Raw genomic sequence first — 26,167 nt, 5'->3', positions numbered from 1 at the left:
GACCACACTGTGCACTCTGAAGTGGACAAAATTCATACTTCCCATTAAATACTCCATAAGACTTGGAATATCAAAATATCCATTTAGGGTACAAATATTATTATTTATAATATGTATGAATAATGATGATACAATGAGAATCAGGGTCTTTTATATATAGCCAGGTAAGTACCCTTTCACGAACAACATGGATGTCTGTAGAGACATGCCTCTTTATTTAACTAATTATTATTTAATTACATATTATTATGATTATTATTTAATATCTATTTTTATTACTTTTACATAAATTATGTTCATAACATTGCCTTCTCCTTCAAAAATCTTTGTCCTCAAAGTTTGTTAATGAATTGACTTGATCCCTTTTTTTGCTACGAATTTATTCTCGTCTCGGGACAGTGATATTTGTCGACACAAGTTGATACGATCCTTGGAGTGACATATAAAATTGTCGCATGGAGGAAGGATCTGACCATCCTAAATTAGCCTTCTATGGAATCTTCTGGTCACTGGAATTGTGTGATACCAAATGAAGCGAACAAAGTTCATACTTCGTGTTAAATACTCCAGAAGATTTGGAATATGAAAATATCCATTGATGTTACAAATACTATTATTTATAAAATGTGTGAAGAATGATGATATAATGAGAATGAGGGTCCTATATATATAGCTAGGTAAGTACCCTTTCACGAACATGCATGTCTCTAGAGACATGCCTCTTTGTTTAACTAATTATTATTTAATTACATATTATTATGATTATTATTTATTATCTATTTTTATTATTTTTACATAAATTATGTTCATAACATTGCTAATTTATGTAAAAGTAATAAAAATAGATAATAAATAATAATCATAATAATATGTAATTAAATAATAATTAGTTAAACAAAGAGGCATGTCTCTACAGACATGCATGTTCGTGACAGGGTACTTACTTGGCTATATATACAGGACCCTCACTCTCATTATATCATCATTTTTCATACATTTTATAAATAATAATATTTGTATCCTCAATGGATATTTTCATATTCCAAGTCTTCTGGAGTATTTAATGGGAAGTATGAACCTTGTTCGCTTCATTTGGTATCAGTGCAGTTCGATCCTCTCGCCGCTCCACCGCTGCATAGAGTCACACTCTCCGATCCAGGCCCTTGGCCATCCATGTTTCATCAACATTGTTGCTGTTGAGATTGAAGCATTTCACTACACTTTTGGGAGTTTCTTCATTGTTGATTCACTAGTTGGCCCTTGGCCATTAAAAAGATAAAAAAATCAAAAACAAATTAGAAGGGAAGAGTATATATATAAAAAAAAAAAAAAAAAAAAAATCCTTTACCTATTCACAAGCTTCCTTTTATACCAACCAACGTTTCTTCTTGCACAACACTTCCCCGCCACCAATCAATGTCTAGTATGCATAAGCACCCCGCTGGCACAACTGTCAGCTAGTAACAAGGGACTCGGGCATACCTGCTCCACTGGGTGATATGTTAATGCAACTGCAGCCATCCGACCCATCTTTCATTTAAAACCTAACATCATTGATGCTACAACGACCACTGGAACATCTAGAAACCACTATGAATCATCCTGATCCATCTGTTGCTACATTCACCACAGCCATCTGATCATGTTGGTTGTTTCCCATAAACTTTCGTTGCTCGAATTACTACAATCAAACTGTTATTTCATATCAACATCGATTCTAGGTCTTCATGTTCCACCGTAGCCATAACACCTCGCTGATGTTCGCCTATCTTTTCCACGAGCCATCCCCGGACATCCATGACTAGATCACTATGTTTCCCACTCCGTCGTCTGCGTTCCATCTTCCCACAACCACCCTCAACATTCCCTCACTGCGTATTTTGTCATCCACTCCATTTCTCTCTCCGTCGCTTCTAATACCATTGAACCATCCATTGTCATTCGTGTTGGTCGGTCGTTTCTGTAGAGTCATATCCCAAAAGTTTTAATCACATAAAGTTGTTAAACTTAAAATTATATAAATTTTTAATTATATAATTATACCATATATTTTATAATTTTATAATTATAATGTATAGTTTACAATTATATAAACAATCAATTTATTTATTAAAAAATAAATTGAAATATATTTAAAAAAAAAAAAGAAGAAGAAAAAAAGTGTGATATATATATCTATATATATATATATATATATATATATATATATATATATATATATATATATATATATATATATAATTTACAAAATAAGGATTATAGAAAAAAAGAGGGAATGTATTATAAAATAATACCTATATAATAAAATATTACGGTAATAGAACCCATCTTTGAAGAGAAGAAATGGATTCAAGTTCGAAAACAAAGAAAGGGAACTTTTCCTACAATGGTCTTTCAGTTATGGATTACAAATTAATTACATTAGAAGGAAGTATCTAAGGAAAGGAAATTAACATCGCTATCAACACAAGAGACCAGGAAAATTACATCAATATTAATTTCGTCAATCAACTATTAATTCTAGAGCCAAACATTGGTGAAAGGAAAAATATTTTTGGCCAAAAAGAGTATAAAATTAGTGATTTACAAGTGACAATAGATCATGAGTACATATCTCAATTTTGTTTTGTAACATAGAGAAATAAATTTTGATGTTTCCTTATAAGGGGAAGATGATCACATTTTGGGACATGACAATGAAGTCAAAATCAATAATTTTCTCATCGGAAGACTTTAAATATGTTATAAAATTAATACCTCAAAAGAATCAAAACTCAATATCGGAGAAGCAAAAAGAGCTTGAAGAGGTCATATCCAATAACAACAACAAAAATTCTTGTTTAAAAGATGATATCTAGAAACTACTTGCACAAGTCAAAAAGTTTAAAACTAGGAAGCAAAAGTTAGAACAAGAAAAATAAAGTTTTGACGAGAAGCTCAACGAAAGTTTGTCAAAGAAGGAAGAGGAACAATTACACTTAAAGAACCTTAATAAAAAATTATTAGAACAAATCAATTGTTTAAAATATGAGAAGCTTGAATGCCAAAATAAAGTTGAATCAGAAAATGAGGAACTCTTACATCTCAAAAAACATAATCAGAGTTTACTACTCAAATTAAGAAACTTAAAAATGATAAGAAATCCTTAAACCAAAAATTAGAGGAATTTCTCACAAAACGTGTATCAAAGTCGTCGGATGTAATAGTTCAAGTTGAAAATAAAGGAAAAAATAACAATTCCATCAATATCATAACTCAAGAACATGAGAAACCTAAGAAAGTTGAAACTTGTGCAAATGTTGTAGTTCAAACAATGGAAATTCCAAATAATGATGACAACTCAACAATGGCAGGACCTGAAGGAAATCAGGAAGCTGCCAAAATGATAAAGGAAATTCCAACCAAAAGAACTATTTATCAACATTTGAATCACAAGAGCAGACTTTCCAATCAATCTACATACCAGTATCATTCAGAACACAAGCAACAAATGTATGTTCCAAAGAATACTAAAGTTTGTAAAATCTAGCCCTATGATAAATATTCATCACAAAATTCCAGTGATTAGAATATTCCAAAGAAGGTTAATTTAGGATGATCAGATCCTTCCTCTGTGAGACAATTTTATATGTCACTCCAAACATCATATCAACTTGTATCAACAAAGATGATTGTCCTGAGATGAGAAGACATTCGTAGCAAAAAAGGAGATCAAGTCCATTCATCAACAAGATTTGAGGACAAAGATTTTTGAAAGGGGACGCAATGTTTTGAACATAATTTAGGTAAAAATAATAAAAATAGAAAATAAATAATAATCATAATAATATGTAATTAAATAATAATTAGTTAAACAAAGAGGCATGTCTCTACAGACATGCTTGTTGGTGAAAGGGTACTTACTTGGCTATATATATAGGACCCTCATTATCATTGTATCATCATTCTTCATACATTTTATAAACAATAATATTTGTATCCTCAATGGATATTTTCATATTCCAAGTCTTCTAGAGTATTTAATGGGAAGTAAAAACTTTGTTCGCTTCAATCTAGAGCATATTAGTTTATCATATTCCACTAACATAATTCCTCTAGTCACATGCAAAGGACCAACAAGGGAGGCTACTGAAATTAGTGTCCAAGGTGTTGTGGACAACCTGATATCCAAATTACACATTATGTCAATTACAATGTGCTTCATAGATATGTCCACCATCGTAACATGGAAAATGATATACAAAAAATCTATTGAGAAAGAGTTCCAAGAAGAATTGGAAGACAACATAGTTTACATCAATATCAAAAGATCTAGACTCCACGAAATTTCTAGCAAGTATTCGGTTTTACCTTGTGCAAAAGTGATAGGATGGATACTGCAACATCTAAACTCCAAGAATATGATCCTCAGTAGTGCAAGTGGGTAAGATCTCACTACATATTAGCCCCATGATATTCACTCTTATTACAAAATTCCAACTCTAGATGAGTACTTGAACTCAAAATATTATGCGGCTTGTTATTTTCAGTTTGTTACTGAGGAAATTCTCAAGACATGGCGGTCAAAGCCAGGAAAATTTTACTAGAAGCCAGAGGGAATCTAAAAAAAAAAAAAAAGTCATTTAGGAAGGTGTATCAATACCTCATGGTTATATGTTACAGGTTGTATGGGTGTGAAGACATGGAGTTCTTTGAAGAATGATGGATTTATATGGCCTACCCAGTTGCTACAAAAGAAAATATCTTTAATTGGTCAGACATATTATCCTAATTACTACAGATGAATGTAGTAAAGGAAAAATAAGTTTCACAAGGAAATCAACCTTATTTCTATATGTCTACATACTTTCTTGATGGGATTTATGCCTGAAATGAGTTCCTAGGTCTAGAATGGAAATGGACCAAAAAAAAAACCCTCTATCAACATCTATTGCAAGATATTATCAGAAATCATCTATAGGGGAGTATGTGAGAAGATAGTTGAGGACTTTATTGTTTTTATTTATCATATGATGTTTGAGGTTGAGGCACCTTGCATGATTGACAAGGCCAAAGAATTTATTGCTAAAGTTGCAGAATGGTTTTCTTCTTCTAAGGGTGCATGCATTAGATTCTTCAAAACTTATAAGCTTGCATATTGTATGCCGAAGTATGTGACAAACAAAGTTTTCATGCAAGAGATTGGTTACCAACTATGCTTAGAATTTTCACAGTAGTTGCAGAAGTCAAAGAAGTCACCTTAGCCCTTATTCCCTCTATAAGTAGGGTCATGCGAACTAAATAATCTAAAGGCAATACAAGCATAGATTAGCGAACTTAACCTCCTTAAATTTGATGAGGTGAGCTTCCATTGATATGACCCTAAAGGTGTATGCAAGTGACAATGTGCAAAGCTAAGGTACACTTGGCCATACATTTATGACTCTTGGGAAGATGAAGATAATATCAAGAATTGGTATAATGCTTCCAGAGCAGTTGGACCAAGTGATGAGGTAGGCCCTTCTCAAACATCACATGTACTAGATATTAATCAAAAAGGGACCCAGTAGGAAGTTCCTACTCAAGTTAATGTTGAGCTTAAGAGGAAGTTGAGGCATGATCCCAAAGAGGAGAGGAGTAGAAAATTCAAGGTAGATCTGCATACTGATGGTGCGATCGATGTAGAGAAGGAAAGAAAGGAGTGGTAAGAAGCTAGGAAAAGGCATCAGGAGGAAGAGCGTAAATAGAAAGAAGGGAAAGAAAAGAAAAGGTAAGAGGACATGCAAAAAAGAAAGAATAAATAAAGAAGAAAAGATAAGAGGAAGCTCAGAGGAAGTGGCAAGAAGAAGCTCTTAAGAAACAAAGGGAAGAAGAGGAACAACTTAGGCTGTTAGTTGAAGAAGAAAGCAGGAAGAAATGCGAGAAGGAGTTTGCAAGGAAATTACAGGAAGATTTGCAGACCCAGAATATAGATGATGAACAAGAGGAGGATAACTAAGCAATGGATATTGAGTCAATTGATGAACATCTAAGCATTTGGCCCATAGCTCCTCTAAATGGTGGTCATCTCCCTTTCAGTGAAATGGGGATTTCACCTGCAACTAATGATAGGGTCATGGACATATCCAACTTCACCTTAAATGAGATGAAAAAGAAGATCATATAGGAAAGGATAAGGCACTTCTCAAATGATCCTAATCATCATGTTTCCCTCAATATAGAGAAGGTTATTATGTCAAACACCAAGGCCAATCCTAAAGAAGTCACCTAAACAACTATATCTTTTGCAATACTCGCAGAGAAGAACATATATTTCCTTATGAAAAAGAATGAACAATTAAAGGAGGAGTTGGCTAGTGAAAAGTAGCAGATAGATCATCTCATCCCTGGGAATCAAAGTATGTCTTCCACCAGTGCTAGTAGAGAGGGATTACAGGCAGCCATACTTGAAGAATGCAAGCCACTAGAGGACACAATGAAGCAATTATATGAAGAGATAATCACTCTCATACGACAGTGGTTCCCTTCTATCAGGTACATAAAGGATCGCAAGAGAATCTAAAAGTCTTGAAGACATTGTATGCAGTTATAAATACAATCTAGGAATTGGGCACTAAGTATTTGAATGTACCTGCAGCTTTTGTTAGAAAAGGAAGGCATGAAGATGAAATTGACAACACATAAATAAGAATGCTTATACAGGTTTATGAGCATCTCAACAATATTGTAAACAACATTATGTCATCATATGCATGGTTGTAAAATGGATTGGAGGCCTTGGTATGAGTACACAAAATTCCTTTTGTTAGTTCCATAGAAGAATTCTTAAACCATATCAAACACGTGGTCATGAAAGATGACTTAGAAGCGACAAAAGACCTTTTTTTTTGCGATATGTAGTTGATCCAGTTAAAGTGCATATGAATTCAGTCATCTTGTGGAACAATGTACAATCAGGCTCCAAAACTATTTATCCAGATGCTCTAGAGGGTAAGATTTGATATAATCTAGATCTACCACAAAAGGTTGGAAACATAGTAGTAGAATATAAAGTTTGGTACCAACATATCACAATGGAGGTCCATGTCACGGTCACCAAATTTCCTTTTCCTCAAATGTGAACATTTTTAGTTCATTCTATTTTGTGGATTTTGCCACAATTTTTGGAAATGTAATTTTGTAATTTAAAAAAATAACAAAGTTGTAAAATGTGAGTGGATGTCCAAGAGACACATGTGGAATATGAAGAGTCATTAAGAATTCCAAAATTCATTAGGGAACTCAAGAGTCATGAGGGAGCTCAAGAGTCTTGTGGGTGGTGAAAATCACCCCATTTGTTATAAATAGCCCCTCATGCCTCAAGTGAAGGGACTTTTAAACTTTTAGCCTTGGCTTCTCAAGCTTAGCATAGGAGAGAGATATCATTTTTTCGAGGAGCAAGTGGTGGCTTCATTTTCCACTATTTGGGCTAGTGATGCATCATTGTAATTGTGTATCTTCGCATTTTCACTTAATATTTTGAAGCTCCCAAAGCCAAGGGTACTTTCATGCATGTATCATGAATGTTGTAAGACTATTCTTTCACGTTTGCAGTGTATGTTTGTGTTCACATGTACTAAAGAAAATGAACTATTTCACTGCCTTTGGTATACATCTTAATTGAATTGTGCATCCTTACTTGCTTTCATGATCATTGTTACTTTTTGAACTATTTTGCAGATTAATTAACGATTCTTTCTATGTGTATCTTTATTATGATAGTACTATTAATTTTCTTCTAAAGGCTCACTCTATATTTTCCCATCCGTGAAAGTACTTTATACATATTACAATTGTGTGTTTCACAAATTTAATTTACTTGCTTATCTCAAAAGTCATGTGAATGCTCTCTTATGTTGTTAATTACAGCTAAGGAAAATCTTTAATATCATTACAATGGCAGTCGAGTCGATCCCCTAAATAGGGATCCTATCACAAATGGTGTGAGGTCTAGTTGAGACTTCATAGAGGAGAGACCCCCTTGTGTTGGTGGAATTTTAGCACTATCAACACTCTAATAATTTTTTTCCCTTAACCATTGTATCTTTATGTTCAATTTTTTCAAATTCAAATTAGATTATTTATTGTGTACAAATTACTTGTTAACAAGTAATCTCACTAATATGTTTAACCATTAAGAAGTTTTCTAGAAAATTTTAAGGTCTAAATTATTTCATTCGGAAATTTTTTATTTTTCCCAAATTCAATTATTCAATTTCCATATTTTTTTCAAAAATTCCTCTCAACATTTTTCTAAAACCATATAAAATACTTAATATTTAACTATTTTAAAAAAAATATTATGAAACATTTATAGTTAAAATTTTAAAAATGAATAAAAAAAAACCCAAAAATTTTACGTATGGATCTTAAAAAAAGACTATTTTTAAAACATATATTTAGTCTTAAAAAATTTAATTTAATCTAAATTATATAATTATCATATTAAAAATGTGATTCAATTAATATTAATAATGTATCTGGATTTTAGACATCTGTGGTTTATATTTTCTGAGTTAGTAACCAGAAAACCCACAGTAATACAGAATATGGGTATTACTGTGGGTTCTCCGGTTACTAACTCATTAATATTGTATGTATATAATATTTAAATAATAATCCTAGATACAATATTTCTTCAATTTTTAGTCAAACTCTCATGACATGATGTTCAATATAAACTCAAACTCACTCTTTGGAATGTAGTTTTATGGATTCTTTTGAATCTAAAAATTTAAAGAATTAGTAGGGAAGACATGTACTCCACTAAATTTATAAAAATAAATAAAAAAAATTACATTAATAATTATAATCATTAATTAGAATATTTTGATGAAGTAAAATTATATAAAATATTAAATTAAAAGAAAATTAATAATAATGGTATTTCTTGAATTTAGGTTTATGTGATCCATATTATATTAAGAAAAAAAATTTCTAAAAATTATATAGGAGAAAATTTTGTTGACGCGTTTCGAACTAGCTAGTGTGATTCATCATCAAGGCCAGATGAAGATGTAGATCATGGCACAAGCTTAAATAGAGACCAAAAAAACATATAACGACTAGTTTATAAAAAATAATATTTTAATAATTATTATTAAGATCAAATAATATTCCTATAACGGCTAATTTAAAAATAATAATATTATAATTTAAAAATAAAAAATTAATTAGAAAAGATTGGAAAACGTAACCATTAATAAGTAACAAACAATCCAAGTCAACCAAAGACAGGGAACAGAGTCCAACCTCACAACCTCACAACCTCTCGGATGGTCTCAAATATTTGGGGTTCCGGATAAAACCCCATAGTTACCGAATTGCTGATTGGATCTGGTTAGTGATAAAACTTGAGAAGAGGTTGAAAATTTGGAATCATAGATTACTTTCAAGAGTAGGGAGACTTTTCCTGGTTAAATCTGTTCTGAAGCCACCCCGGTATTGGATGTCACTTGCTTGGATCCCTCGGGGATTCTCAGTCGTATACAACAGATATGTTGCCGATATCTATGGAATGGCCATAAGGAAGGTAAAACCTTCGCTTGGGTAAGCTGGAAGCACATTTCCCTACCAAAGAAATGGGGGGTGGGGGTTAAAAGATCTGCCTTATTTTTCCCAAGCTCTTGCGGCTAAGATGAGTTGGTCTCTTCTCACTGCAAAAAACCTCTGGATGACTGTGACATGCAATAAATACATATAGCCGTAATAGACTCTGGATTGGGTCCATTCACAAGATTGGCCCCGTGGGGGAATTTCCATTGTATGGAAAGCAATATTACAAACAATTCCTTTCATTAGAGCAGGATTGGCATGGCACATCAATAATGGTTCATCTGTGTGCTTAGGTATTGATCCTTAGAGAGGAGGGGGTAACAGATATCTTCTGCCCCCGGACCTATTCCTACACCTTAAACACAGGAACATCTTGACGATCACTCAAATTGTCGACCAAGAGCACATCACCATATTTAGTTAGCATTGGCGATCAGCTCAAGAGCTAAACATTCCTTTATATTGGAAGCACACATGGGAATTATATCTTGGGGCTCTGTCTGAAGCTCATATTACCCTCAATCAGGACCCTGATGTATTAGTTTGGACACCAGCTGACCACAGTAAATACATCCCCAAACTGGGTTATATCCATCTTCTTCAGACCCGTAGGCCAGTGTAAATTATCAATTGGTGGCAGCTGATATGGAGATTGAAAGCTCCTCCACGGGCCCGTCTCTTTATGTGGATTGTTCTAAGTAACAAAACTCCCACGGGAGAAGCTCTTACGCATAGATCCATATATGGGCCGAGCTGGTGTAGTTTATGTAAACAATCATCTGAAACAAATCAGCACATGTTCTTGCTCTGTCCATCTGCCACTCAATTCTGGCATGATGTTACACATCAACTATCAATGAGAAATGCATGGAAAGGTTCTACAATTCTACAAGCTTGGCAAAGATGGATTACAGTCCACCAGAGACAAAAAGATCAATGCCTACCCCTAATCATATGTTGGACCTTATGGCTCACTCAGAATCGCCTTATCTTTAAGAATGAGTGTGTCTGCTGGCCTTTGCTCATTGCCAAGGCAGTGGCAGTCTTCTATAATATCCCCGAAGAGGAACTGACACACACTCGCAAAATTTCGGGACCTGGTCACATTGCAAAAGATGACCGTGGGCTTTCTTTGATGGGGCTAGACAACCCCATGGCAGTGGAGGGGGTTTCTATTTATACCTCTTGGATCAGCATTTCTACAAAGTCAAGTTAGGACTTGGGAAAGGAACAAGCAACTATGCTGAGCTAATCACTCTCAGACATTTGCTTCACTTTGCACTTGCACATGATTGCACTTCCATACAGATCTTTGGAGATTCATAAATCATCATCAATTGGTTCAATACAAAAAATCATTATCATGCTATAACTCTTCAAAATATTTTGGACAAAGTATACAATCTCAAAACAGGTTTTAATATGGTCTCTTGTCAACATATATACAGGGGACACAATGAAGATGTTGACAAGATTTCCAAGGAGGGCTCGCTACTTCCTCGAGGCCTGTGGATAATCTTTGAACAGTAGGATTTAGAGATCTATCAGTATCATCACTTGCCATGCATAGATTAGGAATACTATATGGTGGAAAGGCCCTAGGTACACTAGTTTATTTCGTTTTTTGAGTAAATGCATAGCCTCAACATTATGTATATATTTATATTTGATGTTAAGGAGACAATGTTTTTCATTCTCATACTGGAAATGGCAAGGCCATAATTTTGTTACAGCTATTATTGTGCAAAGGTCTATATGATCTTCAGATATTGCATATGCCAACGGGCATCTACTACATATAATTTTTCCTCATAATGAAAGATTACGATTTTTCCTTTGGAAAAAAAATATATATATATATCTATATATATATATATATATATATAAATAGGAGTCAATACCTAATTAATGAGTCAAGTCCTATAACGAAAATAATTATTACAGACTAAAATTAAAACAAAGCAATCAAAAGGGAGGCTATATTTTTTTTTTAAAGGTGAGAAAACGTATCAAAAGAATATTAACATTAAAAGAAAATACCTATATAGAAACAAAACAATTCATAAATAGAAACATCAAACCCTAAAAAAAAAAATCCACAAACATAAACAAACTAGGAGGACTCAACAAGGACCCAACGTTTGCTAATATTCCAACCATTGTCTCTATTTAAATTATTGGGTCTTTTTTTTTATTTCTAAGGCCTCCCTGAATTTATGATGATGGAAATGACTAACCTTGGCAATGACATGGGCTTCCTCAATGCAGATGTGATGCCTAGATTTTTTGGCATGTTCTTCCAAAGCAAAGGAGTGGTTCCTACCATGTTTGATGTCGGTTGCATGCTCATGAATCCTTTGATTAATCGAGCGAGCAATCTCACCAATGTAGGCAGTCCCATAAGAGAAAGCGATAAACTTAAACACCTTTCATATTTTGGGGATTCACAGGGTCTTTAACAGATCTTAGGGAGCTTCGAATGGTATTTAGAGGCCTAAAGGTTGAAGGAACCTTATGCTTCTTTAGGATCCTCACTGTCCTGTCCGTAGTTCCTTGGATAAAATGGAGATGAACCCTAGAAAAATGATCCCTAGTTTCTTTCTTACCCTTAGGATCTTTTTTAGCTTTGAGGAAAGCCTTAGTACATTGGTGTCTACTATACCCATTATTAAAGAAAACACTCAAGAGGTGTGCTTTCTCCTCATTGAGATGATTATCATCAGAAACCCTTAAAGCTATAGTCACTAAAGTATTGAGAACACCAAGATTTTGAGTTGGGAAATGATGAGAATTAGCTTGAAGATATTGCTCTATGTGAGTTTTCTTCCGAAACACTCAATGAGAAAAAGATCCATCTTCATTCCTTGAGAGTAGGAAGTCAAGGAAGGGAAAACTATTATTACTTTCAAATTCCATGGTGAACTTTATGGAATTAGGCTGATTATTAAGATGAAGAAAAAAAAGGTCCAACTCTTCCTTGCCATGGGACCAAATGACATTAGTGTCATCCACAAACCTCATCCACATCCTAGGAAGAAGACGAGAAGAGGCTAAGGCCCTAGATTCAAAATCCTCCATGAATAGATTAGCCACCACAGGGGAGATGGGGGAACCCATGGCACACCACAAGTCTGTTCATAGAATTCCCCATCGAAGGAAAAGAAAGTAGAGGTAAGATAGATATCAACTAACTTAGCAGTATTAGGATCCATAATACACTTGATGACCTGATACTATCCGTATTACGGAACTTGATACTACTAAGTTAGTCGATATTTGTCTTACTTCAACTTTATTTTCCTTCAATGGGGAATTCTATCAACAAACTTGTGGTGTCACCATGGGTTCCCCCCTCTCCCCTGTGGTGGTTGATCTATTCATGGAGGATTTTGAATCTAGGGCCTTGGCATCTTCTCATCTTCTGCCTAGGATATGGAAGAGGTTTGTGGATGACACTTGTGTCATTTGATCCCATGGCAAGGAAGAGTTGGAACTTTTTTTCCTTCATCTTAATAATCAATCTAATTCCATAAAGTTCACCATGGAATTTGAAAGTAATAATAGTCTACCCTTCCTTGACGTCCTCCTCTCAAGGAATGAAGATGGATCTTTTTCTCATCGAGTCTTTCAGAAGAAAACTCACACAGAGCAATATCTTCATGCTAATTCTCATCATTTCCCAGCTCAAAAGCTTGGTGTTCTCAATACTTTAATGACTAGAGCTTTAAGGGTTTCTGATGATAACCATCTAAATGAGGAGAAAGCACACCTCCTGAGTGTTTTCTTTAATAATGGGTATAGTAGACACCAATGTACTAAGGCTTTCCTCAAAGATGAAAAAGGTCCTATGGTTAGGAAAGAAACCAGGGATCATTTTTCTAAGTTCATCTCCTTTTTATCCAAGGAACTATAGACAGGATTGCAAGGATCCTAAAGAAGCATAAGGTTCCTTCAACATTTGGACTTCTAAATACCATCTGAAGCTCCCTCAGACCCATTGAAGACCCTGTGGACCCAAAAAATATGAAATTTGTTTACGTTATCCTTTGCTCTTGTGGGTCACCCTACATTGGTGAGACTAGTCGCTCGATTAATCAAAGGATTTGTGAGCATGCAGCTGGCATCAAGCATGGAAGGACCCGCTCCTCTGCTTTGGAAAAACATGCTGAAAAATATAGGCATCACATTTGCATTGAGGAAGTTCATGTCATTGCCAAGGTTATTCATTTTTATCATCGTAAATTCAGGGAGGCCATGGAAATTGAAAAAAGACCCAATAATTTAAATAGAGACGATGGTTGGAATATTAGCAGAAGCTGGGTCCCTGTCCTGTCCTCCTAGTTTGTTTCTATTTGCGGATTATTTTGTTTTTTAGGGTTTGACGTTTCTATTTATGAATTTTTTTGTTTCTATATAGGTATTTTCTTTTAATGTTAATATTCTTTTGATCCATTTTCTCACCTTTAAAAAAACAATACCCTCCCTTTTGATTGCTTTGTTTTAATTTTAGTCTCTTTTAATTATTATTTTCATTATAGGATCATGACTCATTAATCAGATTCGCTCCTCTTTATATATATATATATATATATATATATATATATATATGATCTTACTAATTATTATAAATATTATTTGATCTTAATAATCACTATTAAATATAATATTTCATAAACTAGCCATTATTTTAAAAAAAATTACCCCCTTTCGATTTCTTTGTTTTAATTTTAGTCTCCTTTAATTATTATTTTTGTTATAAGATCTTGACTCATTAATCAGGTCTTGACTCCTATATATATATATATATATATATATATATATATATATATATATATATATATATATATATATATATATATATATAGAATATGTTCCATGTATTTGGATGACTTGGATTTTTTTGTTTCTTATTAATGTTTAAGTTTTTAGATCTTTCTTAATTTCTTTTTTAAATTATAATATTATTATTCTTAAACTAGCTTATATTAGTCATTATAGGAATATTATTCTATGTTAATAATCATTATTAAAATATTATTTTTCATAAACTAGTTATTATATGATCTTTTGGTCTCTACATCGCCCTCTATTTAAGTTTGTGCCATGATCTGCATCTTCATCTAGTCCTGCTGATGAACCACACTCATTGGTTCGAAATGCGTCTCAAATTTTTTATCCTATGTGATTTCTATAAAAAGACTCTTCTTAAAATAATTATATTTATAGTTATAATTATAATTAATAATTAAACCAATTTATATTCATTTTAATTTTAAATCTACAAAAAGCTAAAAAGATCAAATCTCTTTAAATAAAAAAAATGATCCTTCTCAGTTCTACTCAATTCTACTATGAGTAGATCTAAAATTAAAACCCTATTGTAAAACTTATACATAATTGTTGTCGAAAGAATTTTACCATAATAATTATTACCATATCACTAGAATTTTTTATCAGAAATTCTTACCAAATCACTAAATTTTTTATCATTGTATACGATGGACTTGGATTTTATTGAAATGCAGATTTTTATCGTCCATGTGCAAAAAGGATTTCGAATTTTTTGGAGTTTGTTGTTCATACTTCATATCCTTGCCAAATCACTAAATTTTTTTATGAATGTGTAAAAGGAACTCGGATTTTTTTGGAATTTTATTCTTTATGCTCCAAAGTATTTTATTCTGGACCCAATTTAGATGTAGTTAATTATTTAGTTTGATCTTGTTTGGGCCCAATTTAGATGTAGTGAATCATTTAGTTTGGTCTTGTTTGCAGGTAATGACGGTTGTTGGTGGTGAGAGTGCATCATGGTCTCTTGTTAAGTAAGTGATGGTACTAATGCATTAATAGTTTATAATTACAACCAAAAACATCTTAATTTATCATGCATTAATAGTTTATAATTACAACCAAAAACGATTTTACACCGAACTCAAACATCCCAATTTTACACACCATTTTGACATTTTAAGTATTATATATATATATATATATTATCTTTGTAAAGATTTATTAATATTTCTATAGTTCCCAATTTCTATGAAGATTTATTATTACTTATTACTTTTATGATTCTTAACTTCCATGAAGACTAATTAATACTTCTATGGCCATATAATTTGTTTCTAATATGCCATGGATTTATTAATATTTTTATAATTATTAATCTCCATGAGGACTAATTAATACTTCTATGTCCATATGATGCATTTCCCTAATTAATTGATTTCAATGATTTGTTTCTAATATTCCATTTTATTGAGTGATTTTGGCCCCAAAAAAAAAAAAAAAAACAAATAATAATAATAATAATAAATGATTTTATTTCAAACATTTAATGGATAGAAGTATCACATCATATTATAAAAGAATCAGTATAACTAACAAGTTAAAAGTAAAGGAAAATTGTTCCTTCAAAGCCACCTAAAACTTGTTATTGATTTCTTCATCCTATTATTTTTTATACACACATTTTCTCATACATGGAGATATTTGAAAGCAAGTTTTTAGGAAATTGTTTAGGTTTTAGCTAGGTCATCCCAATTAGTTGAAGGGATTGTAGAAGAATACTAACCTTAGGGGGATAATACCTATGGGTATTATATAATATTTGCATATCATTTAAAAGACTTCAAGTCTACTTATTGATCACATTTTTCCTCATAAAGTAAGAGGATCACAGAGAATCCTTATAAGAATTAGGGAATATTCTCATTCATGTATACAAAGGTGGTCTTCCTCTATGTAAATGGTAATTATCATTACTACTTATCGTTCTATTGTATGAAATGGAAGAAATACTAAATAGCAATGTAACATACAACATTGTATAAAATATCAGCGAATACAACCAACCTCTTGAATGTAACCAAATAGTAATTTAATTATTGGCTCTCAATATAGGATCAATAATACTTAATCATATGTGAAGTATAGAAAAGATGAAAATATCTGTATCTAAGAGCTTCACTTATAACTCACATGCTTGAGCCTCCAATATTTGGTATACAAAGAAAAATACTATCTAAAAAATAGTAAATGAACATAAACATAAAATGATGTGTAAATATTTTAGAACAACAACAAAAGATTAAATATTTAAATATCAAATGGGTTTACAAAAGATTACATGATCAAAAATTTACTTTAATATTCTTAAGTAAAATTCATAAAATAATGTAATCTTTGAAGTCCCTCCTAGGAAACTTATCAAATATATAAAAAATAAACCCGATAAGAGTCATACAAGTATGAAATAGTGTTTATTTATGGCATTAGAAAGATGCAAGGGCGTAGATAAACTACAGTTTAAAAAAGTATTACATCTCTTGAGCATGGATGGGACTTCCACATACTCAGAATGACAAGGAAATTCTTGAAGTAGAAAAGGTAGAAAAGTTAGTACCATTTCTTCATTATCATAATGCTTATGAAAATAGCATAGACAAAGACTTAGATAGAGGGGAAATGAATGAAAGAGATTTTTTTGTTTGATTTACATAATATGATCCAAATTATATCATTATATTTGTTTGTCTTCCATCTATATGCTTTGAGGACGTAAAAATTAAAGAAATCATCTTACAAGAGTAGTTTTAGGGGTGGGATCCAGTTTTGAAAATTATGGTCAAAAACTTTTTGGTTCTAGTTTGAGGACTTAAATGACATTTTTTGGGGGGTACATATTTGCTACTTAAGTGATGCATCCCTTGGTGTTATTCTATGCTCGAAGACCTTTCCAACAATGCAAGATTGCATTAATCAGAGTTTAGACACAAAATTCATGCCTCACAGAAGATGATATATTGTGATTGATCACCATAATTTGAGAGGATTCCACATCAAACCCCATTACTTATGGAAAATGGGCTAGCCACGCAGAACCTATGAAGAAGACTCTATAAGGGTTGAGTTTTAAATCATATTGAGGGTTGCGTCATAAAATTTAGTTGGATATCATGTTGTGTTATAACTGGGCCACTAGGAAGAAAACGGGTGTCATTATATTTTCTTGCATTTTTTTCCATAGTGGAGTAGAGTGGTTGAGTGTGGAAAGAGAAATAGAATAATCAAGGGGGTTTTGTGTCCATAGAAAAGGATGGGCCATAGTCTCCAGAAGCTCCATAAAGAGTGTCTTATCCTCTGTACTTTCATCATTTCTAGTTCAGACAAAAGAGAGTAGAGCAACCTCACCTTCCAACTAGTTTTTCTCCCATAAGCATTTCTTAGGTCATATATTGGTGTTATTGTTGTTTTTGAGTGATTTGTTACCTATTCTCTATTTTTTTGCAATTTCTGTATTTCATAAATAAATAAATAATAATAGCTTTGGAATCTAAAGGAATTTACCCTTCATAGTATAGAATTCAGATTATTTTATTAAATCTATTGTGATGAATTATCCAATGGAATATCCATGGAAATTTAAAGGATCATACGAAATTGTGGATGGAAAATTTAATCTTTTTTCTATTCTTTTCATATCTTGCAAGGTGGGGATGATAAAATAATGTTCAAAGGTATGCAAATCCTATTGTGTTATCTCCTTTGCAAATAGATTTTTGTTGTAGAGTTTTGTAGTTGTAAAAGAATAAAACTTATCAAAATCATCATCAATTTCCATATGATTCACATTCTACAACATAAGCTTTAGTGTGTCGTTTAAAGGAATCTACGTTTTCACCACATTATGACCTCTCCTCTTAAGAGCTAAGGCATGCCACATGTTATCCCTTTCTTAGGTTGCTCAAGATCCTCACCAGAAGTCTTATTCATCTTCTTCTTTTGTCCACATATGAATAAAGCAAAAACAACTTTTCCAGTTGAACTAAAGACATTCTTAATATAATTTCAATGTATCCTCCTCCTATGATGGCTACAATTTCACCTCTTCATCTTCCTTCTTGGTGCTTTTATATAATAATTAATTTTTTTTCATTCTCCTAAAATGTTCTCTCAAATCAAATATTTGAACTAACTAGGGTATGAATTTTCCCTTCAAGAGAAGGATTCCTTGTCTTAATAATAGGACTAGGGTTAAGTTTGAGTTCTTTATTATCATGCCTATTGTAACACCCTGACCTTTAATCCCCCACAATATTGTAATTATAATTAATTATGTTAATGAATCCTATGTTGTAAAGTAAATGTAAATGGTTTTAAAAAACTGGAACAATTGTAAATATATTTAACAAAAAATGAGGAAGAGGTGGAGCCTTAATATGGAACATGAGAAGCCATGAGAGAGAGGGAAGTCAACAAAAGAGATTTTTGGAATATTTCCATATACCTTGAATTAGTTTCTTAGATTCCTAAAATCAGTGGTTGAGCTACCCAACTACAAGCAGTTATGAGAGGATAGGGGAAGTGCTACCATGCTACTCAATGGTATGTGCTCTATATCCCCATTTGTAGAGAATTCTAGATACCCACATAACACATTAAGGAAGAAACCCTACAGGGGGGAAGAATGAAGGAAAGCATTCATGGGAGATAGGCAAGAAAAGTGGGATAAGTTAGATAGAGAGACAAGATGGGGCTCTTATGTGGACCAAAAACTTTGTTCATGATTTTAGTATGTCTAGTTTCATGAGAAAGGTCAATGTTAGAGAATCTATCCTAAGCTAGGGAACCAAATGGAATTGCTAAGGAATTTTTCTATGTTATGCAAAAAAAAACTAAATTGTGGCACCAATGGACTATTGGCTTAGTGAAGATCTTCCTCCATGTTGTGCAATATTGATGTTGCCAATTACTAATAAATATTGTTGAAATAAAATAGAAAAGTTTGAAAGGGAACCATTTAGGAAATATTAACTTATATAAGGGTTCTCTTTGTGTTTTGCAGACCCATTGTGGCCATAATGTGAACATGAAGAAGACCTAGATCAATAGGTTAAAATACCTCATACTAATTTCTATGTGGATGAAGGAGAATGGAATTCATCCTTACATCATTGATAGCTTGAGAGGGAATTTCCATTTGGAGTGCCAACTTATAGAGCAGTTGAGAAACCACCCACAATAGTTGGGAAAACTCTAGGCCTAGTGGGATCCTAAGAGAACTTTTAATTTTTCCTTGATGAAAGAATGGCCTTCATGAATTAACCATGCATCGCTAAGTGATATCTTCCCTCATGAATTTTTGGTCTAACTCGTGGTGGCTAACTGCAAAAATGACTATCATGTGGCTAATTCTATGGTGGGGTGGAATATGTCGCATGCTTCATCAATTGTAGGTAACTGATTGTATAGGTTAGTTAAGTTCCCATGTCTACTTCAAATATGTAATTTAAATCATATTAAAGGAAATATAAATTATGTTTACAAGTTGTGGGAATCTAAGACCTTTCCTACTAAATAGAGAGTATATCCTATGTGATGATTTCTTATGATATAAAAGGGTAAATCTAGTTGTAATGGCTACATGATATCATATGTCTACCTATGTATCCCATGTTATCTTATGATGAACCTATTTTTCTAGCCTCCTTTTCCCTAGAGAAAATTCAAGGATTCAAGCCCCTCTTGGTTTTGAGCAATTCAAAAATTCTAGGACTATTTATCAAAGGTTTCCAAAATTTGGAGTTTGAAGGTCTTTAGCTTTGGCCCTTGATCACATGGCTAACATGGGGCTATGACCAAGATCATAGCTAGGAATATTGAGCCTTCAACTATCAAATATTGGCCTTTGAATATTGAAACATAAAATACTAAGTCTTTACACCCCATACTAATGGTTCGGAAACATCTTTCAACTAAAGAAAATTATCATCAATGGTGGGTATCAAGATATTGGGGTTTCGGTTGTCAATAGTGATAAACAATAGTGGTCATCGCTAATATCTTACACTAATAGATCATGACATATCTATCAATTGAAAATTATGGGATAGTTGGGCATCATCATGTAAAAAACTATCAACTATTGGATACCAAAGTGTCAACATATTGGGTATTAGGTGTCATGCTTTCAGAGGTTAGGCATTGAGAGGTTGAGAGGCACCTATTAGAATTTCCTCCCAATACCAATGATTTTGAATAAGGTAATGGACATGGAATGTTAGAATGATGGGTTTTAGTGACATCACATGACATGGTGAAATTTTATGTCATGATGATGTGGAATGAGGTAAGTATTGTGTGGATGTGGAATTGGTGTGTCATGCTAATGTGGTGTTGATGTGGTGAGATGGTGTATCCTAATGTTGTGGTGCAAAGCAGGTCCTAAATAGCATGGCATGATGATGTTGATGTCATGATTACATGGAAAGAAGGTATGTCCTTGATCATTTAGAAAGCTAACCTCGCATTGATGTGGCATGTCAACATGGAAATATGACATGGAAAGATGATGTGGATTCGAGTGCATAGTGGCACTGGGATGGAAACAAAGGTAGAGGTGATGTGGAGTTTTTCATATCGGGTTATCGAAGATCAAGTGTCAGCACATTGGGTATTGGGAGATTAGGGAATAGATGTGTGTGTTCTCCCAAAACTAACAAATCCTTACAATTATGTTTTGTTGGAAAAAAGTATGTTATCGAACTACATGTTGTTGAACCATTAGGATGTCGAGTATCAAAGTTTTTCCCATATAATATATGTATTGCATTAATTGTTTGATGGCTCAGGGATCTAATAAAATAGCAAATAGAAATGACATGTGATATGAAGGTTGATCATCATTAGTTGATGATCCGTAAGTCAGGTCAGATCAAGACTAAACAAGAGGAAAGAAATGTAATTCATTAACATTTTTCCTTGGGGGCGAGTAGTTGATATAACAATCAGTAGATTGGGAAGGTTGTCATTATAGTTGGCATGACATGTATAATGGTGACATGTGGGAAAAATGGATATCACATGTCAAATGTTGATGTGATTCTTGAAGGGAATATTTTCAAATGGGAATAACTTTGAATTTAGAACTTGGATTTGGATGAAATTTATATCATTGGAAATATCATGATGAGTAGAATATGATGTTGCTATTGGCCATAAGTTTTGAGGTAGTTTTAGGAAGAGTGATTTTAATAACCCCGTATCCATAATTAAACCTTGGAGGTTGGGTCTCTATACCCCACATCATTGATCATACATTAGGGGGATGGGTATGTTACATTGTGACATTATAGCATAGTTCAAACACTAGACTTGGATGGGCTAAGAAATAGAATAAGAATGAATATTGAAGTGATAGAGACAGACCATATAAATGTATTTTCCAAAGTAATAGATCATATATCTTTGTTAAGAGATTGAGGTATGAATACTGGAGCAAGGAATGAACAAATCCAATGTATTTTCATTGCAAAAGCTATGAAGGATACAATCAAGATGCCCACTAGATCTGATCCAGACTTAAATAGGAACGCAAAAAATTACAGATATAACCATACATACAAAGATGCAGTACAAATAATACTTCAGTTCATTACTATAAAATATTGAAATATGCTTACAAACAGAAATGGAAATAAACTAGCGATGGTATCTTATCTCTGAGAAGAGATGTGGTGGCTACATGCCTCTAAATTGTGTCACAATGAGGCTCAAAGGCCTATTTATCATTGAGAAATAATGGAAAACCCTAAACATCCAAAAACCTAACCCTAGGAGATGAAGCGCCAAACTATGGGCCTCGTTTTGTGTAAATTGGTACATCAACTTCCCGGGGTCGTAACTTTGGCATATGATCTTCGTTTGATGCACAAAATACCTCGTTAGAAATGTCTATCTGAGGACTACAACTTTAGGAAGAGAAACATCAATCCATGGACCCATGTTGCTCCTAGTTTTCCCAAAAACGACGTTTAGGGCCTCAAAATGGCTCCGGAAGTTTAGGACCCGAAAAACTGCTAAAAATAGTAAACTGTGCTACAATTAAGGAAACTGAAAAACTGAAAGAAGCAATGGTGGAGGTCCAAGTGGAATTGGCGGGTGGCCACCAATATCCACCTGGATCATTCCTCCCCCCTTAGGAAGCAATGGTCCCCATTGCATTGAGTTCCTTCATGAGATGAGGAAACTTCTGCTGAACTTGGTCCCTAATGAGCCACTTGGCCTGGTGAAGGAGTTGGCCTATTTTGACAACTCGATACAGTTGGATCTTCTTCTGGTGAGTGTGCTTGATCTGTGTGTCCATGATCTAATCAGTTGCAACTTGTTCCATGCAATCTGGATTTAACTCTGTGGGTGTGAGTTGCTCTGCAATGTCAGATGTGTCTAGCAATGGTGGAAAGTATGGCCAAAGGCGGTCCACATTGAACACTGGGTGCAGGCCAAGGAATGGGGGAATGCTGAGCTCAAATGCATTGTCTCCCACAACCTTGGTAATGGTGTAGGGACCATATCGGAGTGGTCTGAGTTTTCGATAGGCTCCGGTAAGGCGTTCATTTTGTACATGCAACTAGACTTTGTTTCCCACCTAAAACTTGTGTGGCACCCGATGTTGATCTTGTCGCTGCTTGTACTTGGCATTTGATTTCTCCAAAATGTCATGGACCTACTAAAAAATATGTTTGATGTGCTTAATGAAGTTGTTTGCCTTATCCGTTTCTGTTGACACCTAATCATTAGGATTGGGTGAATGTAATTAATGTAAATAAATAATAAGAAATATGAACAGTCATCGGGAGATGAAGTGAACAGTATCTCCCTCATGTATATAATAAATACCAACCTGAAGGAATAGAATATGAATTGATTTGGTGGAGTTACTGCCTAGCCTAACATGGTATCAGAGCCAGCTCCATTTTTTGCATCTCCTTCTAGTCTTGTAGCTCCCTTATGCCAGTTTCTTGTAATCTGTCCACTACCCCCTATGGAGTCTATCGATTTCCCTCTCCACAGTCGCTGCTGCAAATCTCTGACATTATATGTGCCCTCTATGCTCATTTCTGCGCTCTCTGGGCTCTCTGCCATCATCATTGGAAGGATTGCTCCAATGTGAGACCGACGACTGATCTCTTAGCTATTCATTTTCGCTGGGCAGTGGAGGGAGGATGGCAACTTATGTGGGAGAGTTTTTGAATCCTTATGTGCCTGTTTCGAAGATTTCTCTTCTTTGGCTTTCAATTCAAACCTGTCTTTGAAGCGATCCGAGAAAGGCTTAGTGATATGCTAGAATATCGTGGTGTTATGTGCATGGAGCGTTGTTGCATTGAAACGATATTATATACTGCGTTTTCTGAGAAACAATCCATTGATACACACTAAGCATGCAAGTTTGAATAGTATTCTGACTGTGAGGTTGGTGTGGTGTGTTCAAGACCGCTGCAACAATTCGATTGGTGATAACATATGGTGCGTATTGTTGTGAGAAGTCTATGGTGTGTTGGGTTGATATATTGACTGCGTGTGAATTGAATGTTGTGTTGTTCATTCCTGATATGTGAATTGGTATCATATATGGTTGTTAACGTTGCCCCATATATACACAGTTCTTGTATTTACGTTGTATTACATTGAATGCTAGTTTATTGAATGCCGGTTGAACTATGGTTGTGGTCGTTGAACTGTGGTTGTGCGTTGAATAGTTTCTTGAATGTTGATATTTATGCTTTATTACATTGAATGCTGGTTCCATTGAACGCTAGTTCCATTGAACATTGGTTCCTTTGAATTTTGAATAGTTTCATTGTATTTACACTCACCATATATTGAACACTGTGTATTACATTGTATTTACACTCACCATATATTGAACGTTGTGTATTACATTGTATTTACACTCGCCATACACTGCCCCACTTGTGTATGCGTTGAACCTTTTTGGCATATAAAAAATCATTGAATGCCATGTGTTGAATAGAGTTTTTTTAAAACAAGGTCGTGGGTCAAAGCACTGTGGCATGAAGCGTTGAATGCGTTGTACAATTTTTTTGTGTATTGGAGCTGCTCCACAATATATTTACGCTGAATTATATTAGGTAAAAGTTGTTTTTGTTACAGTATGCATTCAATCATATCCATCATGGGAATAGTTCTCACTCGCAAGGAGAACTATCCTGGGTGGTCCCGGATGATAAAACACACCCTCATTTTCAATGAGTTGTGGAAAGGAGTGTGCATTGGAGACGGATACAAAGAGCGAGAACAACCTAACTCAGACAAAGAGCTTGTCATTTGGGAAAATAAGAACAACAAAGCTTATGCATTAATCACAGCATCTGTAAATGAAGAGGTGAGTTGCCATATTTCGCCATTTTCAACTACTTTCGAAGCCTTACAAAAGCTGAAAGAACTCTATGACTCACATTCTGCACTTGAAGTTGTTCAACTCGTGATTAAACTCTTCACTCTTGAATTGCAAAATAATGATCCTCTTTCTTTTGCATCCGAAGTAAAATCTATAATGCATGATATCAAATCCACTAAGGTTAAATTGGACATTCCTCTTATCGCTTTTCTCAAGGCATTTATCCTACTTACTCCAATTATCTTGAGTCATTGCAAGCAAATGGAAATCTCAAAGATATTACCTTTGAATCTCTTGTAAAAAAATTTGCTGAAAGAGAGAAAGCTTTTGGAAAGAAGACAACCCCTGAATCTTCTGAAGAGGCTGTGTGCCTTGCTCATAAAGAAAAGAATCCTGCTCAAGATTCTTCCAGAGGAAGAGGTGGTCGAAGAGGAAGAGGGAGATATTTCAGAGGCAGGGGGGGCAGACAATCTCAAGGAGAAAAAGCAGACTTTCACTGCATACACTGCAAAAGAAATGGATCACATGATGCCTCTACATGCAAGTTACCATGGGACAAAATTGAGCAGCAAAGAAACCAACAGAAAGGTAAAACTAATGACATAGACAAAGGTAAAGCACCTGAATCTGCTCACTATGTTGTGGCACAATGTAATATTGGAGTAAATGAAGATTTATTTAATGCTTCACTTGCTTCTTGGAAAAATGATTGGTTGCTTGATTCAGGAGCAACTTGCCACATGACTCATAGAAAATATTTTTTTGAAGAATTTACTGACAATGTTGATGGAGCAGTATACTTTGCAGACCAATCAAAAATCAAGCCATCAGGGCTTGGCACAATCAGGCTTAAATTGCCTGGTCTTCCAGACTTTCTTCTGCATCATATTCTATATCTCCCACAGCTCAAGAGAAACTTGTTGTCCTTGGTACACATCCGCTAGCAAGGTCACTCCATTCATATGTTTGATGGCAAGCTTGAGGTGAGAAAAGCATCTGACCACTCACTTGTCATGAGGGGAATAGAAGAATAAAGGCTTCTCAAGCTGCAAGGTACCTCTGCTCGTGCACAACATTTCTCATAAAATTCTCATTATGAAGAAGGTACACTTCCATCAAGTTTATTATGGCATGCTAGATTTGGACATTTGAACTATGAAAACCTCCGCTTGTTGAAGAAAAATGGTGTTGCTGGTTTGCCTACAATACCTAATAAATTTAAGCAATGTGATGCTTGCATTCTAGGAAAGCATAGCAAACAGTCTTTTCATGATTCACATTCAAGAGAACATAGAAAAATTGAACTTATTCATTCAAATTTATGTGGTCTAATTCTTGTTCCTTCTGCAAATCGAAATAAATATATGATGACATTTATTGATGACTACACCA

The 26,167-nt window shown here is 34.0% G+C and overlaps 1 protein-coding gene across 1 annotated transcript in view; it reads left to right on the top strand.

Annotated features, from left to right (window-relative positions):
- LOC149267661 (uncharacterized) overlaps positions 1 to 26,167 on the top strand; it is a 402,441-nt gene that overhangs the window by 285,804 nt on the left and 90,470 nt on the right. The window contains exon 3 of the mRNA XM_089399459.1: positions 15,349 to 15,395. Within this exon, the coding sequence (XP_089255585.1) occupies positions 15,349 to 15,352 (4 nt within the window). The 3' untranslated portion in view covers positions 15,353 to 15,395. The remainder of the gene's footprint in view (positions 1 to 15,348; positions 15,396 to 26,167) is intronic.

This window comes from Pinus tabuliformis, chromosome 6 (genome assembly GCF_031772625.1).
Source record: "Pinus tabuliformis cultivar Carrire ecotype Pingquan chromosome 6, CPIR1, whole genome shotgun sequence".
Taxonomy (NCBI): Eukaryota; Viridiplantae; Streptophyta; class Pinopsida; order Pinales; family Pinaceae; genus Pinus; species Pinus tabuliformis.
This window is presented reverse-complemented; position numbering and strand designations above follow the sequence as displayed.